The 20,123-nt window shown below is 42.1% G+C and overlaps 1 protein-coding gene across 5 annotated transcripts in view; it reads left to right on the top strand.

Moving 5' to 3' along the window:
- MTM1 (myotubularin 1) overlaps window positions 1–20,123 on the top strand; it is a 118,100-nt gene that overhangs the window by 28,577 nt on the left and 69,400 nt on the right. For 4 of the 5 annotated variants that reach the window (XM_012477329.2, XM_012477327.2, XM_064360580.1 and 1 more), the window contains exon 4: window positions 1,824–1,918. In XM_012477329.2, coding sequence (XP_012332752.1) covers window positions 1,824–1,918 — 95 coding nt within the window. Of the gene's footprint in view, window positions 1–1,823; window positions 1,919–4,492; window positions 4,752–20,123 lie in introns of those variants that run through there. The other variant, XM_012477330.3, reaches the window with a different exon arrangement.

The raw sequence follows: 20,123 nt of genomic DNA, 5'->3' as shown, positions 1-20,123 counted from the left end.
GTCTGTACCAAAGACTGAGAATGATTTAGGAAAAAAAAATGTGGATTATCTCTTGAACGTCTCTCATTGGAGCCATAAGCTCTCATGGTTTAAGGTTTTAAGAGCAAAATGATATTAAGGCTTTCAGTCTATGATGCGTGCTTTAAAATGATAAACTTAAAGGCTTGAAGGCTTAAGCATTTTCCTCTTTGAAATATAGGAGACCATATTGCTTTAAAATACCTTTCATTTGTCAGAAAATGGATAGTAGTATTTAGGTAATATTTTGATGTTATTTTTCATGATAAACATATACTTAAAGGAAGGGATCGACTTTGGAAGGGCTAGATCACTCTGGCTTAAGAATATAGAAGTGTCTGACAGCCTCTAAGCCAAGTGCTAATGTTGTGGGCAAATTTTATATTCATATCAACACCCTCTTCTCAGACTGCAATGTGTTTGAAGCGAATGTGGTTACCATTGTTCCAGGGAATCTTATAATTAATTAAGATCTGGGTTGTTTAGCTTAAATGGCTAAAACCTGGTGCAATTAGATGACTGTCCTAAGCAAAGTAGCTTTGGGAATTAGCCATACACCATGAGAAATTCTCTTCTGAGTTCCACAAACTTGCACACATTCTAGTCTTGAAATGGAGACCAGTGGGATGTGTTCATCCCAATTTCTGGATAAGAGCAAAGAAGATATTTTACTTTTGGTGGTCTTCATATATGAAGTTTTGGTGGTAGGTATCAGTGCCTGAACCTTAACCCAGGTAGTAACTAATAGAACTAGCATGAAGTAGCCTTACTATTTTTTATTTAGTACTTTAGGAGAAAGGGATTTCAAAATCATTACGAGTCATTAACACATTCAAGGACATCCTTGAAGGATAAGAGACATATTTCTATTATAATTAATTCTTCTGATTTAACTTCTCCTTATGTTTATTCTTCCAAAGATGTGCTATTCGTTTAGCCACCTGTTTTATATAACTTCAGTATTTGAAGTGAACCTAGCCAAACTCTATTCTAGACTATTAAAAAGAGAAAGAGGGTTGGTGCAGTGGCTCACACCTGTAATCCCAGCACTTTGAGAGGCTGAAGTAGAAGGATCACTTGAGGCCAGGAGTTGGTGACCAGCCTGGGCAACATAGCAAAACGTCATCTTTACTAAAAATTAAAAAATGAGCTAGGTGCAATGGCGCATACCCATAGTCCCAGCTACTCAGGAGGCTGAGGTGGGAGGATTGCTTGAACCTGGGAGGTCGAGGCTGCAGTGAGCCATGATTGTGCCACTGAACTCCGGCTCGGGCAATACAGCAAGACCCTATTTAAAAAGAAAAAAAAAAGAATAAACTGAAAAGATTTTTACTGCTGACATTTATAAAAAACATGATTATGTTTCTGTGGTTAGAGATCGGTAGCCTCACCTCTTAGTCTATCGGTTAGTCCATGAGACTGTCCCAGGTGAGTTGCCTTCCTCTGGTTGAAGTAGCTCAAATCGTTGTTACCTTTACAACCACTTTAGGGTAGCAGCAGCAATATTCTAATTCACTTCTGCTGTGGAGCTGTTGTCACCTTGCCCCAGGTAGTGACAGCATTGTGGGAAAGCTCGGAAGCATTGTGAGTGCCTGGAGGTGATGTGGCCCCAGTGGTTCCCCCACTATCTCAACTCAACCCAGCCAGTAATGTAGAAGCATTGCCAGTGCTTGCTTTCAACCTTTTCAGTAATTTTTAAGATTGTAGTTATTCTTAGCTGAATAGTTTATATTAAATTAGTGCCATTTGTTGTGTATCTTGGTATATGTTTCCATTATTTTAGGGTACTTTTTTTATCTCAATAGACAAAGAAGTTATTTACATATGTCCTTTCAATGGCCCCATTAAGGGAAGAGTTTACATCACAAATTATCGTCTTTATTTAAGAAGTTTGGAAACGGTAAGTAGAATATAAGACCATAAAGATGACCCTAACTGTTAAAGATAATGCTAAATTGTTTCTCTTCTACTTTGCAAGATTGACTGTGGGTCAAATTAACATGGGATATATTTGCTTCTAACTCTTAATATTTTGCTTATGCAAAACGCATTTAATACTAACACTTGTATATGTAAGGAATAGGGTAAATAAAAAATAGTCTTATCCCTCATAATGGTGGGGGAGGGGTTAGTAATTGTAACCATTTGCTAGTTTGGAGAAGTTAGGTGTAGAACAGTGGTTCTTTGCCAGAAGCACAGATGAGACCCACTTGTGGAGCTTAACAAACAACATAGTATCCATAAAAGTTAAAAAAATATATATATACAGATATCCTAGATAGAGTGCATCAGAATATCCAGGCCTGGGGTCCAGGCACAGTTCTATTTTCTAAAATATCACAGAGGAGGATACTGATGTGAATTTCTGGGTAAGGCCCGCTATGCTAGAACTTTTTCGAGTGTTCAGTGATAAAGCACCAGGTAGCAGTGGAGAACTAGCGTAACTATGGTATGGCTTACTGCCACTCTACTTTTTCAATCCCCGGCCATGAAAGGTTTGTCACAGCATTTCGAGGAATGTTTCATGGCTAGGACAATGAGATGGAAAAGAGGTACCTTAGAAAGGGAAGAGAGAGTGAGTAGCTGCTGTGGCTGTCACCAAGGACTTCTGGTAGATGTAGTGGGTTGTCATTGGCCAGGTCAGCCTGAAGGGGAGGTATATTTTGATGAGATGTGAACAGGGAAGAGGTCCAGGGTTCACAGAGAGTAGCCCATCAGTAGCTTCTACACAGATGACCTTGAGGCTGTTGGGAAAATGTAGCTTTTGTTTCATTGCTTTTACTCCACCATTTTTTAGGACAGTTCTAATCTAGATTAGTTTGTAACTTTTAACCTTTTTTTTTTCTTTACGGTGTTCATTATTATGTTTGAATTCTGAAAAAAATGCTGTTTATTATCCCCATCGCCTTAGCTGTGGGAACCCACTTTGATATAGCTGCCCCAACTTATGGAATTTCCTCTAGCACAGTGCTTGTAGGGATAGGTACATGGATCAGGCCACAGGGCATTTTATTTATGTGACTCTATTCAAACTTTTAAGTAAGAGTGGAGATGAGTGAATGTTCTAGCTTTCCAGAATGGGAACGAAGATTCTGAAAACAACAGTGAGCTGGATGTTCACCCTTGGCAACAATTGGCAAAAATACTACAAATGATAATTTTAAACAGATGATTTTTAAGTACTTAGAAAAGAAATCAACCCCTGGTAGTGTTATTGGCACATTGTCTGGATGGAGTCAAGGCCGTAGGACAGACCCTGGTAAAGACACCTGGGCCGAATGGTGGCAGTACACTTAGGTGGAGTTATAGGCTATGGATTTCAGGCTTAATTCCAGGAAGAGTGGTCACTAACATCTCGCTGTGCGGGGCCCTTCCTTTCCAGCATTTCTGGTGCAATGCAGAGGAGCACATAGAACACATGCATTTCCAATATGTGAAAAACACCATCCTAGCCAATGTGCTAGGTGATGGGATCAGGGTTTGAAATGATCTTAACTGGATAGGATATTGGAACAAAACTAATTATATAAAATTGAGTGTAGATAACAATTAGTAAAAATCAGTTGTTATCAGTAAGGGATAGGAGGTCTGTCTTAACAGGGATCCAAGCTTATTTGAACCAGTAATTGGATATGACTGATTAAAAGCTAATCTACCCCTAGGCTGAGTTAATAGAAGTATACATAATAATTGCCAGACAAAATGAAACAATAGCTCCATCTGAAATACTGTGTTCAAAGCCAGATGGCAAGTTTTAAGAGGGACATTAACAAACTAAAGAGAGTTCAGACACAGATAACCAGATTAATGAAGGGACTGCAGTTTGAGCAGTGATCAAAATAAATGCTGATCTTGTCTGAAGAAAGGATGGCTAAAAGGGGACATGATGGATCCATCTTTGAATATTTGAAGCGCCTTTCTGTGGAGCAGGGATTAGATTTATTCTGTAGAGCTCCCAAGGGTCAAATTAGGATAGATTGAAAGATTTTATGCTAATATATGGGAGAATTGTCAAAAGTTACAATTAAACATTATGGTCCCTTTTGCTTCTTGCACCCTTGGTTTTTTGACTCACCCCGTGTACCCAGTTCCACCTTATGCTGTCACTGATGATGAACTGGGGAAGTTATTCAGACTTTGATGATACAACAAGATTGTGTATGTAGTGTGACCTCAACTACGAAAAACAAAAGTTATCTGTAGAAAAGAAGCTGGAAAGAAATACACCAAAGACTTCAGTATTTGGGCTATCTGAAGAGAGGGATTATACATGTCTTCTTCCTTTCACTTGTCAATATTTTTCAAAAACCCATAATGAACACGTATTACTTTTACAGTTGGGAGAATTCTCAGCAAGTTTTATTTTTGCATATGATGCCCTAGAGGGTGGTGTTAGTGCTGAGTGGGTGAATAAGATAAGTAGTTATCTGACACTGACTACTAACTTATTTCTTCTTCCACTAAATTTTACATAAACATTTTAAGCTATTGGCCACAACATTTAGTCCAAGTATAAAAGCAGGCAGCTAACAGCAGAAAACATCATATAAAGAATGCTATGTAAATGGTTACACAGGAGTCTAAAAACATAGTCATCATAGTGTTTCTTCAACTAAAGTCCTAAACAAGAGCATTAATTGTGGATTCTGCTGCAAACTGAAAAATTGTTTTGCATGTTTGACAAAGAACTGTCATCTCACTGGCATTTTGAAGTGGACACCTATTTGTTGCAGGTATGTAAACACTGCAGTGGGAGTGATCAGTCTAGATGTGTGTGGTCTGATTCTGGAGTCAGCTCTGCTATTTCTAAGGTGTCAAGGGCAGATTCCTTGCCTCCTGTGGCCCAGCGAAGTAGAGGAACAGTGGCCATGTCCTGAGAGTGCCACCGTGGCCTGCTTCTACCTCACTCTCCTTGCATGGTCTGACCCCACAGTCTGCCCCGCACCCCATCTCCAGTGTGTTCATCCTTAGAGTGAGGCTGACCCCTTTGCTTCTCAGTTCCAAAACTACCATTGGATCCCTGTGGCCCAGAGAATAAAATCCATTCTCTTTCTATGGCATGAAAGTCCTTCTGACTTCTCCAGCCTTGACTGACATCACTTCTCCCCAAGTGCACAGAGCCTTTCCTTCTCCCATCGTGCATTCTCACCGAACCTGGATGCCCTTTCTCCACCCCTTTCAGAAGCTGCTATTCATCCTCCAGAACCCGCCTCAAAAGCCACGCCCTCTCTGGAGTCTTCCCCAGTTTCTCTCGAAGGAATCACTTTTCCTTTGTGTCCCTGCAGCCTTTTCTTCATGCCTCTGTGTTAACACATTGCTATGAAACCTTCCCTGGCCCTTTAGCTAAACTTTGAATACCTCTTTTCTGTGTTTAATTTTTCTCCTGAGCACTTGTCACTATCCCCTATGTTATATATTTGACTAATTCATCTTGTTTGTTGTCTCTCTGAGGACAAGGATGCTTGTCTGTCTATTCGCTGATGTTCTTTCAGTTCTTAGGAAGGAGTCTGGCACATTGAAGATGCTAAGTCAGTATGTTTTGAATGAATGGATCCTGTCTTATTTGCTGCTCTGTCTGTGGTCTTATCAAATGCTGAGTCCTTTTGGTCCTTCATGCCTAACTAGTACAGTGTCCTGGTAGGCAGTAATATACAGTAAAAGTGTATTGAGTGAACTTGAGAGGAAATGGGCTCCTATGTTGTTAGTGCTGCTCAGAGGGCAAAGGCCTAGTCATTGTGGTTTAACCACAGTATGGCCCCTACTACATTGTGGCATCTTGAATACTAACATTGCTTCTGGAGTTGAGAAATCACATAGCCACCTTTTGGCCTTAAGGGCACTAAGGAATTTGGCTTTGGGTTAATGTTGTGACTATAGTAGGACCTACTGTAGGCAGGTGACAGCCTGTAATCTGGTAGACTACCATGAGTAGGACTGCTTTCAGGGCTCCTTCCAGGAGCACTTTGTGTTTAGGTGCTATAGTGCATGAGAAAGACACCTTAACCCTTGTTCATTCAGGTATTCATGTCTTCATTCCAGAAACATTCGCTGAGCACCATGGTGAATTTAACACTGTGCAAGGTGGATAATACTCTACCTTGAGGCCTGCACAGCCTCATAGGATATAGAGTTGAGTAATTGTGTTGTAATATGACAAAGCCCACAGCAGTATGCATAGTGCTGTCAGAAGGGAGAAGATGATCATGCCAATGTGACGAGTCACAGAATGCTTTATAGGGAGATGATACTTGAACCAAGTCTTGAAGAATGGTAACAATTTTCTGGACAGGAAGGAAAGAGGAGCATATCAGGTAGACGGTTTCCACATCTCTATGGTGCTTTTCTGTATCGCATGTATAACAATATGGAAAAGCACCATATGTTATGAACATGTTTGAATGATCTGTTGGAGCTGGAACATTGAGGGTTGAGCGAGGCGTGGGGAACAGAAGGGGATGAGGCTGGAAGAAGAGCCAGCAGCCTTAAGGGTCTCATAAGTCACAATTAAGCAGTAGGCAAGTTACATGGACAATGACATATCCTATGTGATTTCAGGAAGAGAACTCTGGCTACAGTGTGTGGGATGGGTTAGGGGAGGGAGAGACTGAAGTCAGGAAGCCCAACTAGGAAGTTATTTTAGTTTTCCAGGTAAGTGGTAAGGGCTTAGTACAGTCATAGTGGAGATAGAAAAGAGGGGACAGCCATGAGAGATTTGGAGGGCTTGGGTGGCCATTTGGAGGAAGTAGTTGAACAAACTTTCACTTGAATGATAGGAGCTGCTCCCATTCATCCAAATAGACATTATATTATAGGAGAAGGAATATGTTGTAGATAAGCCCAATGGGGAAATGAGTCTGAAGGCATGGACTTACAACTCTACAACTACCACGTGGAAATGGCTCAGAAGCAGTTGGAAACCTGACTCTGAGGTTTCATTGGTAGCACTAAAGACCACAGACATTCATGAGATCACCTTGGATGAATATGTAACATAAAAAGATATGGGCTAAGGAGAGGACCCCAGTGGACATGCACACTTTTCCATGGTGGGGAGAGCGAGAAGAGCCAGTGGAGATAACCAAGCGGCAGCAGTCAGAGCAGTAGAAAATCTCTGGATAAAGGGCTGTGATGGAAGTCAGTAGGAGAAAAGAATCTCAAGAAGGAGTGGACCATGGTGTGAAATGTTGCAAGGTTCAGTAAGATAAAGAATGAAAAGAGGCCATAGAATGTGTCCAGGAGGAGGAGGCTCACAGGAGCCCCAGTGAGAACAGATTCCATGGAGATGTGAGTCCTTGGGTCTTTCCCACAGCCCTCTTCCACCTTGCTCTTTCTGTAAAGATTCTGCATGTTCCAGACCTCAGTGAGCTGCTCTCCATTCATTCTTCTCCCCGTGGCTTTAAGCTACCCGCTTGACTTTAGTCACTTCTATGCACATGAAATTGTATAGTAACAAAGCTCCTTAGAGTTTACCCAGCCCTTTCCATTGACTCTTTTATCTGAGCATGACCACAGCTGACAGGTAGACAAAGCAGATGCCACCCTGGCACAGTCCCTGGGCTTTTTTTTGAGCCCCAGTTTCTCATTCCTTACTGCCTGTTGGAGATACCTTGAATTTTCACCTGGCATCCCAGACTCATGGTCAAGCTGAAATTGTTTAACTCAACTTTCTCCTTTTAGTGTTCTTGTTTCTCTCAATGGTGCCATTTTCTTCTCATCACCCTGGAGTCTCCTCTGTCTACCCATCCCCGCTTCTCCTCTGTAGACTTCATCACATTTGCCCCATCCCTTCTAGTCATGTTGCCCTACCCTAATCCCCCATGCCTGGCAGTCTCCTTCAGCTAGGCCTCCCTGACTTCAGCGTCTCTCCCTTCCATTTTATCTGTTCCTTAAGACATACCTGCAATCTTCTCATTCCCTTACTCAGAAACTCTCCTTTCCTACCTTATCACACATTCCCTAGCCAGGTGTTCACGGTCCTCACCACACTGCCGCCATCTTAGCTTTCCCCCTCCCCTGTGTATACACCCTATGCTTTGGCTCCTATGAGCAACTTGGTCTTCCTAAGTAAGCCCTCTGCTTCTTCACCTATGGACTTCTCTTGTAGCCATTTTGTTCACCTAGAACATACCTTCATCCCCACCCCATCTCTGCCATTTGCCCTCCACCCCTCTTAAAAATCGTTCTGAAGTATTTACTATAGAAAGCTTATGAAAAATAACATAAATGTCTGTGGGTCCACCTCTCAGCTGAAGACATCCCATCCTTTCCTCCCACTTCACAACAGAGGTAATCACTAAAAAAGTTAGTATTTCTCACTGCTGGTCATTTCACACATCCCTTTGTATTTTATTTTTATTTTTATTTTTTGAGACGGAGTCTAGCTCTGTCGCCCTGGCTGGAGTGCAGTGGTGCGATCTTGGCTCACTGCAACCTCTGCCTCCCGGGTTCAAGCGATTCTTCTGCCTCAGCCTCCCGAGTAGCTGGGATTACAGGTGTCTGCCACCATGCCCAGCTAATTTTTGTATTTTTAGCAGAGACAAGGTTTCACTGTGTTGGCCAGGCTGGTCTTGAACTCCTGACCTTGTGATCTGTCCACCTTGGCCTCCCAAAGTGCAGGGATTACAAGTGTGAGCCACCGCATCCATCCACTCACATCCCTTTTTAAAATAGAATGAAATATAGGAAATGTAGGGGAAGCTAAAGGAATGGGGGCTTTTAAGGCTTCCAGTTGAGCATATCAGAACCCTTGGGCAGTATAATTTGGCTCTAGGTTCAGGACTGCTGGCAAGATGAGAAACATGTTGGATAGAGAGTATTCATTTTCTGATGACGAGTCAGAAACAGCACATTCTTCCTGGATTAAATTCAAGGACAAATTTGTTGTTTGGCTTTTCTTTAAAAGATAGTGACACAGTGATTCAATTCTTCAGGCAATGTATTTCTCAAGGTTTCTTGAATTCTGTTTGATTTGCTGGTTCTTTTGTTGACTCTCTATAAAGATGGAGCATACAATGTTAACTTTTAATTGGTAAAGGTACTTCCATGAAGAACTAGTGTAATGTGGTCTACTTTGTTTTTCTGATGAATTACCAGTGCAAAGATAATATTTGGAGAATCAAGACGAATAGGCAGTCTACATGTCAGTTGTCTCAAATACTCGGTTGCAAAATGACTTTCGGATGGGTGCTGAGTGTCATGCCATCTAAGGGCTGGGCATGGAACAAGTGCAGCAGCACTCAGGTTCCCTAATCTCTGTTGGTGGCTGTCATTGGACCTGTAAGCCTTGGATACTGCCAGGAAGGGAGGCAGAATTTACCTTCCCGTGTGAGCATTTCAAAGCCAGACCTACATTTCAGAGGGAAGGCCAGTCCACTTAATTACAAGCACAAGCAAAAAGGATTCCTGTAGTATTTTTTCTTTGAAAAAAAAAAAAAGCATTGGAAACTTTTCGAGACTGTCCTTTTCAGGTCCTTCTCTCTTGTGGATTTGGCACCTCTTTTCCTTTTATAGTAGGTGAAATAATGCTAAATAGACTATAATAAAACACCCTAGTATAGCCATAAATGGGAACGTCAGTGGGAACATAGGATTCATGCTATAGGTATTCTTTTAAACTTCTAGTCTTAAATCATCTTCTTATATTGCTGCTGCAAAACAAATGCTTTTTTTATGTTTAAAAAATAAAACGAAACCTAATTCTCGTTAATACCCTTGGTTCCTTTGTCCCTTGTCCACATGCTAATCCCCAAACTTTAGGGTCTGAGGGCTACTAAGCCCTGATGTTGAAAGTCACATAACAGGTTTAATTAATTAGTTCCACTACAAGTTCAGGCTTTCAGAAAGGGTCTCATCGCTGCTTTGGCAATTCTTTCAGTCCCAGATTGACTTCTCATTACACCCTCCACCACTGCAGTGACAAACCTTCCATGCTCTTGAGCTGACCTCATCTCTTATTATGTTGAAAAGTTAAAAATCATCCTCTCTGCGCTGTCATAAGTCCCCTTGTCACCACCGAAAGAGGTCTATCTTCACCTAGCTTTTCCTCCTTCCCTCGCATATGAGAGGAAGGAATCAGACATCTTATTTTCCAAAGTGAATCCCACTCTTTAAACCTTTCTCCTTTCTCCTCTAGAGTCTCAGTTCCCCATTAGTTATTCTGCATCTTACATTTTTGGTTTTCATCATTTTTGGTTCTCCTTCCCCCTGCTCTGTGAATCTGCTCAAGTCTCTCCCTCCCTCTTTTCTTCCTTCCTTCCTTCCATTTTGACACAGAGTCTTGCTTTGTTGCCCAGGTTGGAGTACAGTGGTGTGATATCAGCTCACTGTAACCTCTGCCTCCTGGGTTCAAGTGATTCTCCCACCTCAGCTTCCCAAGTAGCTGGAATTACAGGCATGCACCACCACACCCAGTTATTTTTTGTATTTTTAGTAGAGATGAGGTTTCACCATGTTGTCTAGGCTGGTCTCGAACTCCTGACCTCATATGATCTGCCCACTTCAACCTCCCAAAGTGCTGGGATTACAGGTGTGAGCCACCACGCCTGGCCTTGCTCAAGTGTCTTTATTTGAAAACACCTTGTATTCCTGCTACCACTGATACAATCATCCTCTTTCTGCCCTTTCTTGGACAAACTTCTTTAAAACTAGTCCACACATGCTGCTTCCATTTCCGGACTACTGACTCCTTCTTGTGGTCTGGCTCCTCTTCCCTATTGAAACTACACCTTCACTGCTCAATTCCGATGGCTTTGGTTGAGTTCTGGACTTTTACGTTTCTATGCAGGGATTGATTGTGTTGACTGCTCCTTCCTTTATCCTTTTCCCCATGAATTCTTGGCTCTTCTCTCACTTCTGCCTTTTGCCTTCTCTGCAGCTCATTTTTTCTTTCCTACCTCCTAAATACTATTTTCCCCAGAGTTCGGTCCTCACCCTCTTTTTTCTCCATTGTCAGTTGCTTTCTACTTCTCTAGCTCCAGTCCCAAGCTTTCATTCTATATTCATTGAATATCTGAGAGTCCCATATGTGTTACGCACTATGCCAGGGGCTAGGATATGGTGGTGAGCACGGCAGACATAGTTCCTCCCTCACAAAGCTTATAGTTCTAATGGGATTGACAGACATTCTTCTAATAATCACACCAATATATAATAACAAGCTGTGATCGGGAGCATGGGAGTAGTACAGGAGCACAATAGTTTGAGGAGTCTGAGAAATTGTCCTGAGAAAATGACGCTTGATCTGGGGTCTGAAGAATGCATGCAAGTTCCCTAGATGTGAGGCAGGGACTGAGGAGGTGAGAAGAAGCTGAGAGAACAGCATTTGAGAGGACCTGAGACCAAAGGAAGCATGAAAAGATGACAGTATGGCTGAGTGGGGGGACAATGGCAAGGGGTGAGGTAAGAGAGGTAGATGTTGGCCAGATGTCCTAGGCCTTGCCCACCCTGTTCAGGATTTTGGGTTTTAATTTTTTCATTTATTCATTTGATTGATTGATTTGAGACAGGGTCTCGCTGTTACATAGGCTGGAGTCCAGTAGCGCAATCATAGCTCACTGCAGCCACGATCTCTTGAGCTCAAGCAATCCTCCCACCTCAACTTCCTGAGTAGCTGGGACTGCTTTGTGTTTCTTGTAGAGATAGGGTCTTGCTGTGTTGCCCAGGCTGGTCTCAAACTCCTGGGCTTAAGCAATCTGCCTTTCTTGGCCTCCCAAAGTGCTGGGACTGCAGGCATGAGCCACCATGCCCAGCCCTTTATTTTTTAATTGACAAAAATTGTATATATCATGTGCAACGTGTTTTGAAGCACATACACATTGTAGAATGAGTCAATCAAGCTACGTAACATAAGCATGGCCTCACATACATATTTTGTGTGGTCAGAACATTTAAAATTTACTCTCAGTAATTTTCCAGTACACGATAGTTATTAGTTGTAGTCACTATGTCATACAGTAGATCTCTGAAACTTACTCCTTCTATTAATTGAAATTTTGTGTCCTTTGACCAACATCTTCCCATCCCCTCCCCCATGATTTGGGTTTTTAGAGTTTAGCAATCAGAAGCTTTTGTAGCTTTCCACACTACTTTTGAAGTGGTGTGAGCCAGGGAATGATAGCATCAGATGTGCTCTTCTAAAAGATCACCCTGGCCACATTACGGGGAGCGATAGTACGTACAGAGACCACTGCAACTAGGGCAGTGGCCCGGAGACGTTGCTGGTAGAATTGGAGTGGATGGCAGAATTGAGACTGATTTAAGAGATAGACATGGGAGACTGGCTTAAGGGTAGTGGAGAAGGGGATGTCAGGGGTGACTCCTAGGTTTCTTGCTTTTGTAACCAGCCACAGAGATGGGGAACTTTGGAGAATATGTAGTTTGGTGAGAGAACTGCATTTAGTTCTGGACATTTTGAGTTTGAGGTGCCCTTGGGATCTCGTCAGTTCTGTATATCCAGCCATCTCCTGGATATCTGTACTTGGTTCATTCATCATAATCTCAAACCCAGAGTCTCTAAAATTGGCCATGTTCATCTTCCTCCAAAACCCCCTCCTGTGTTCTTCACATCTTTTTTATTTTTTTTATTTTTTATTATTGCATTTTAGGTTTAGGGGTTCATGTGAAGAACATGCAAGATTGTTGCATAGGTACACACTTGGCAGTGTGATTTGCTGCCTTGCCCCCATCACCTATGTCTGGCATTTCTCCCCATGCTATCTCTCCCCAACTCCCCACCCCACCACTGTCCCTCCCCTATTTCCCCCCAACAGACCCCAGTGTGTGATGCTCCCCTCCCTGTGTCCATGTGTTCTCATTGTTCAACACCTATCTATGAGTGAGAACATGCAGTGTTTGATTTTGTGTTCTTATGTCAGTTTGCTGAGAATGATGGTTTCCAGGTTCATCCATGTCCCTACAAAGGACACGAACTCATCGTTTTTGATGGCTGCATAGTATTCCATGGTGTATATGTGCCACATTTTCCCTGTCCAGTCTATCATCGATGGGCATTTGGGCTGGTTCCAGGTCTTTGCTATGGTAAACTGTGCTGCAGTGAACATTCGTGTGCATGTGTCCTTATAGTAGAATGATTTATAATCCTTTGGATATATACCTAGTAATGGGATTGCTGGTTCAAATGGAATTTCTATTTCTAGATCCTTGAGGAAGCACCACACTGTATTCCACAATGGTTGAACTAATTTACACTCCCACCAACAGTGTAAAAGTTTTCCTATTTCTCCACATCCTCTCCAGCATCTGTTGTCTCCAGACTTTTTAATGATCGCCATTCTAACTGGCATAAGATGGTATCTTAATGTAGTTTTGATTTGCATTTCTCTAATGACCAGTATGATGAGCATTTTTTCATTTGTTTGTTGGCCTCATGTATGTCTTCTTTTGTAAAGTGTCTGTTCATATCCTTTGCCACTTTTGAATGGGCTTGTTTGTTTTTTTCTTGTAAATCTGTTTTAGTTCTTTGTAAATTCTGGATATCAGCCTTTTGTCAGATGGGTAGACTGCAAAAATTTTTTCCCATTCTGTTGGTTGCTGATTCACTCTAATGACGGTTTCTTTTGCCATGCAGAAGCTGTGGAGGTTGATTAGGGCCCATTTGTCTATTTTGGCTTTTGTTGCCAATGCTTATGGTGTTTTGGTCATGAAGTCCTTGCCTATGCCTATGTCCTGAATGGTTTTGCCTCGATTTTCTTCTAGGGTTTTTATGGTGTTAGGTCTTATGTTGAAGTCTTTAATCCATCTGGAGTTAATTTTAGTGTAAGGTGTCAGGAAGGGGTCCAGTTTCTGCTTTCTGCACATGGCTAGCCAGTTTTCCCAACACCATTTATTAAACAGGGAATCCTTTCCCCATTGCTTGATTTTGTCAGGTTTGTCAAAGATCGTATGGTTGTAGATATGTTGTGTTGCCTACGAGGCCTCTATTGTGTTCCATTGGTCTATATCTTTGTTTTGGTACCATTACCATGCTGTTTTGATTACTGTAGCCTTGTAGTACAGTTTGAAGTCCGGTAGTGTGATGCCTCCCACTTTGTTCTTTTTGCTGAGAATTGACTTGGCTATGTGGGCTCTCTTTTGGTTCCATATGAAGTTTAAGGTGGTTTTTTCCAGTTCTGTGAAGAAGGTCATTGGTAGCTTGATGGGGATAGCGTTGAATCTGTAAATTACTTTGGGCAGTATGGCCATTTTCACGATATTGATTCTTCCTAACCATGAACATGGAATGTTTCTCCATCTGTTTGTGTCCTCTCTTATTTCATTGAGTTGGTAGTTTTCCTTGAAGAGGTCCTTTACGTTCCTTGTTAGTTGCATTCCTAGGTATTTTATTCTCTTTGTAGCAATTGTGAATGGCAGTTCGTTCTTGATTTCACTCTCTTTAAGTCTGTTATTGGTGTATAGGAATGCTTGTGATTTTTGCACATTGATTTTGTATCCTGAGACTTTGCTGAAGTTGCTTATCAGTTTCAGGAGATTTTGGGCTGAGATGATGGGGTCTTCTAGATATACAATCATGTCACCTGCAAATAGAGACAATTTGACTTCCTCCTTTCCTATTTGAATACCCTTTATTTCTTTTTCTTGCCTGATTGCTCTGCCTAGAACTTCCAGTACTATATTGAATAGGAGTGGTGAGAGAGGGCATCCTTGTCTAGTGCCAGATTTCAAAGGGAATGCTTCCAGTTTTTGCCCATTCAGTATGATATTGGCTGTGGGTTTGTCGTAAATAGCTTTTATTATTTTGAGATACGTTCCATCAATACCTAGTTTATTGAGGGTTTTTAGCATAAAGGGCTGTTGAATTTTGTCAAAGGCCTTCTCTACATTAATTGAGATAATCATGTGGTTTTTGTCTTTGGTTCTGTTTATGTGGTGAATTATGTTTATAGACTTGCATATGTTGAACCAGCCTTGCATCCCCGGGATGAATCATACTTGATCATGGTGGATAAGCTTTTTGATGTGCTGTTGCAGTCGGCTTGACAGTATTTTATTGAAGATTTTTTGCATCTATGTTCATCATGGATATTGGCCTATAGTTTTATTTTCTTGCTGAGTCTCTGCCGGGTTTTGGTATCAGGATGATGTTTATCTCATAAAATGATGTGGGAAGGATTCCCTCTTTTTGGATTATTTGGAATAGTTTCAGAAGGAATGGTACCAGCTCCTTTTTGTATGTCTGGTAGAATTCGGCTGTGAACCCATCTGGACCTGGGCTTTTTTTGGGTGGTAGGCTCTTAATTGCTGCCTCAACTTCAGACCTTGTTATTGGTCTGTTCAGGGTTTCGACTTCTTCCTGGTTTAGGCTTGGGAGGAGGCAACTGTCCAGAAATTTATCCTTTTCTTCCAGGTTTACTAGTTTTTGTGCATAGAGTTGTTTGTAATAATCTCTGATGATGGTTTGAATTTCTGTGGAATCTGTGGTGATATCCCCTTTATCGCTTTTTTATTGCATCTATTTGATTATTCTCTCTTTTCTTTTTTATTAATCTGACTAGTGGTCTATTTTGTTGATCTTTTCAAAAAACCTTTTTTATTAATCTGGCTAGTGGTCTATTTTGTTGATCTTTTAAAAAAACCAGCTCCTGGATTTATTGATTTTTTGAAGGGTTTTTTGTGTCTCTATCTCCTTCAGTTCTGCTCTGATCTTTGTTATTTCTTGTCTTCTGCTAGGTTTTGAGTTTTTTTGATCTTGCCCCTCTAGCTCTTTCAATTTTGACGATAGGGTGTCAATTTTAGATTTCTCCTTGCTTCTCATGTGGGCATTTATTGCTATATATTTTCCTCTAGAGACTGCTTTAAACATGTCCCAGAGATTCTGGTATGTTGTGTCTTCGTTCTTGTTGGTTTCGAAGAACATCTTTATTTCTGCCTTCATTTCATTGTTTATCCAGTCAACATTCAAGAGCCAGTTGTTCAGTTTTCATGAAGCTGTGTGGTTCTGGTTTGGTTTCTGAATTCTGAGTTCTAACTTGATTGCACTGTGGTCTGAGAGACTGTTTATTATGATTTCCGTTCTTTTGCATTTGCTGAGGAGTGATTTACTTCCAATTATGTGGTCAATTTTAGAGTAGGTGCGATGTGGTGCTGAGAAGAATGTATGTTCTGTGGATTTGGGGTGGAGAGTTCTGTAAATGTCTATTAGGTTTGCTTGGTCCAGGTCTGAGTTCAAGTCCTGGATATCCTTATAATTTTCTGTCTCATGGATCTGTCTAATATTGACAATGTGGTGTTAGTCTCCCACTATTATTGTGTGGGAGTCTAAGTCTCTTTGTAAGTCATTAAGAACTTGCCTTATGTATCTGGGTGCTCCTGTATTAGGTGCTCAAATATTTAGGATCATTAGGTCTTCTTGTTGCATTGATCCTTTTACCATTATGTAATATCCTTCTTTGTCTCTTTTGGTCTTTGTTGGTTTAAAGTCTATTTTATCAGAGAGGAGAATTGCAACTCCTGCTTTTTTTTGCTCTCCATTTGCTTGGTAAATCTTCCTCCATCCCTTTATTTTGAGCCTTTGTGTATCCTTGCATGTGAGATGGGTTTCCTGGATACAGCACACTGATGGGTTTTGACTTTTTATCCAATTTGCCAGTCTGTGTCTTTTGATTGGGGCATTTAGCCCATTTACATTTAAGGGTAATATTGTTAAATGTGAATTTGATCCTGCCATTTTGATGCTAGCTGGCTGTTTTGCCCATTAGTCGATGCAATTTCTTCATTGTGTTGATGCTCTTTACCATTTGGTATGTTTTTGGAGTGGCTGGTACTGGTTGTTCCTTTCTATGTTTAGTGCCTCTTTCAGGAGCTCTTATAAAGCAGGCCTGGTGGTGATGAAATCTCTGAGCAATTCCTTTTCGTAAAGGATTTTATTTTTCCTTCACTTATGAACCTTAGTTTGGCTGGATATGAAATTCTAGGTTGAAAGTTCTTTTCTTTAAGGATGTTGAATGTCGGCCCCCACTCTATTCTGGCTTGTAGGGTTTCTGCTGAGAGATCTGCTCTGAGTCTGATGGGCTTCCCTTTGTGGGTAACCCGACCTTTCTCTCTGGCTGCCCTTAGCATTTTCTCCTTCATTTCAACCCTGGTGAATCTGACGATTATGTGCCTTGGGGTTGCTCTTCTTGAGGAATATCTTTGTAGTGTTCTCTGTATTTCCTGGACTTGAATATTGGCCTGCCTTGCTAGGTTGGGGAAGTTTTCCTGGATAATATCCTGAAGAGTATTTTCCAGCTTGGATTCATTCTCTCCATCACATTCAGGTACACCTATCAAACGTAGATTAGGTCTTTTCACATAGTCCCATATTTCTTGGAGACTTTATTCATTCCTTTTTACCCTTTTTTCTCTAATTTGCCTTCTCATTTTATTTCATTGAGTTGATCTTCAACCTCTGATATCCTTTCTTCTGCTTGGTCAGTTTGGCTGTTGAAACTTGTGTATATTTTGCGAAGTTCTCGTGTTGTGTTTTTCAGCTCCATCAATTCACTTATATTCCTTTATAAGTTGTCTATTCTCATTAGCATTTCATCAAATCTTTTTTCAAGGTTCTTAGTTTCTTTGCATTGGGTTAGAACATGTTCTTTTAGCTCACAGAAGTTTCTTATTACCCACCTTCTGAAGCCTGATTCTGTCAATTCATCACACTCATTCTCCATCCAGCCTTGTTCCCTTGCTAGTGAGGAGTGTGATCCCTTGGAGGAGGAGAGGCATTCTGGTTTTGGGTGTTTTCATCCTTTTTGTGCTGGTTTCTTCCCATTTTTGTGGATTTATCCACCTGTCATCTTTGTAGTTGTTGATTTTCAGATTGGGTCTCTGAGTGGATGTCCAGTTTGTCAACGATGAAGTTATTTCTTTTTGTTTCTTAGTTTTCCTTCTAACAGTCTGGCCCCTCTGCTGTAGGACTGCTGAGGTCCACTCCAGGCCCTGCTTGCCTGGGGATCACCTGCAGTGGCTGCAGAATGGTAAGGGTTGCTGCCAGTTTCATCTTCTGCTTTGTCCCAGAAGGATACCTGCGAAATGTCAGTCTGAGCTCTCCTTTATGAGGTGACTCTTTGGATATACGGGGGTCAGGGAGCTGCTTGAGGAGACAGTCTGTCCTTTATAGGAGTTCAGGTGCTGAGCTGTGAGCTCTGTTGTTTATTCAGAGTTGCTGGACAGGTATGTTGAAGTCTGCTGCAGCAGAACTCATAAACCCCTTTTCTTTTCCCAGGTGCTCTGTCCCGGGGAGTTAGGGCTTTAATTATGAGTTTCTGTTGTGCTGCTGCCTTTTTTTTCAGGGCTGCCCTGCCCAGCGAGGAGGCAACCTAGTCACTGTCTGCCTGCAGAGGCTTTGCTGAGCTGTTGTGGGCTCTGCCCAGCTGCTGTGTGAACTTCCCTGCAGTCCTATTTATACGGATGTAGTTAGAACTGCCTCGGCAATGGTGGCCCACCTCTGTAATGGCGGACTCTCTCTGTAATAGCGGGTTGCCTCGGCAACAGCAGGCTGCCTCAGCAATGGCAGACTACCTCCGTAGTGGTGGACTGCCTCAGTAATGGCGGACACCCCTCCCCCACAGAGCTGGACCGTCCCGGGTTCAGCTGTGCTTGCTGTGAAACTCTCAACACAGAGCGTTTCCAATTGCTGTTTTTTTGTGGGGGTGGGACCAGCTGAGCCTGATCACCTGGCTCCCTGCCTCAGAGAGTTTTTTATAGTTGAACGTTCGACTCTCTCCCAGGTGTTCCAGTCGCCTGTTGAAAAGGTGCCGGGATCTGTGTGATTTCCCGTGTGGCGACCCACTGCACCAGCTGAAACAGCGGCACTGAGATTTGCGGTGTTTTTTTGCCCTGGAATCTCCTGGCCTGGCTCCCTGTTTCAGTCTCCCCTTTGTAATAAGATGAATGGGCGACTCTGCCTTCCTGGAGCTCCAATTGCCAGCTAAAATGGCGCCCAGACCCATGTATTTTGTATGGAGAACCACCGCGCCAGGGTGCCGGCAAAACAGCCGCGCTGGCCAAACCAGCCGCGCTGGCAACCCGTGGGGCTTCTCCGCCTGGGAATCTCCTGGTCTGCAGGCAATAAAAAACTGTCTGGAAATGCGGCGTCCACTCGCCCTCCGTGCTTTCGCTGGGAGCTGAATCCTGAGCTGCTCCTAATCGGCCATCTTGGATCTGTTGCATGTTCTTCACATCTTTTGGTGGTACCACCATTGTTTATCTCAGAGATCTGGGCCTAAAGCTGAGTCATCTTTGAGTCTTCCCCAGTGGCTAGTCTCTTTTGCTTTCTACCTCGGTCCCTCTCCACTTTCAGATCCTCATTGCCTCTCACTTGTACTCAAGCATTGGCTTTCATGGTTTTGAGGAGCGGCTATAACCTACTTCTTGCTAGTCCAGAGTGCTCAGTGCTGCTAGACAAATCTTCATAAAGCGCCATTTCATCATAGCATTCCTGTTCTCCAGAAGCATCCTTTAGAGCTCAGTCTCCCTGATCCTAGCCCTGCAGTACTCCCCAGGAAATTGCCATCACCCTTGCTTAAACCTGGCCTACATTTTTAAAATCAACTACCCCATGCTTTTCTTTCCTACATGTGCAGCTAATGTGACTCTTACCTGTTTCTCAAATGCCAATCTCCAGTTTATTTTGATCCATCCTTTAAGGATCATTTTTAATGTAGTCATTGCCACAGAACTTTCATGCTATCTAATCAGATATTGACTTGTCCTCCTCTGACCTCCCATTCCACTTCGTGTGGACTTTTCTTATGGCTCTTGACACTAGCAACCTGGCATTGTAGTTACTTGGGTCCATGTGTCTTATCTCTCAGATAGAGCTAGACCCTGAACTCCATGCGGGCAACTCTGCATCTCAACTTCATGAACCCTAGGGCCCAGTAGAGTTTCTATTACTTAACGTATGAGAGAGAAAGAGAATGCATTGTTTTAGCTTATTTGTCATATTTACATCTCAATTATTTTAGGTAGTTAGAAGTACAAGGCTCAGACTTTTAAGTTAGAATGAACCTTTGAAAATCCTTAAATATTTAATGACATTTAGATACTGATGACTCAGGTATCCAGATAGTTCAGCTAATTTTCCTATTCCTGGATCTTCCAGTTTG

This window comes from Aotus nancymaae, unplaced genomic scaffold (assembly GCF_030222135.1).
Source record: "Aotus nancymaae isolate 86718 unplaced genomic scaffold, 86718_ANA_hifiasm-v0.15.2.pri h1tg000004l, whole genome shotgun sequence".
NCBI lineage: Eukaryota > Metazoa > Chordata > Mammalia > Primates > Aotidae > Aotus > Aotus nancymaae.
This window is presented reverse-complemented; position numbering and strand designations above follow the sequence as displayed.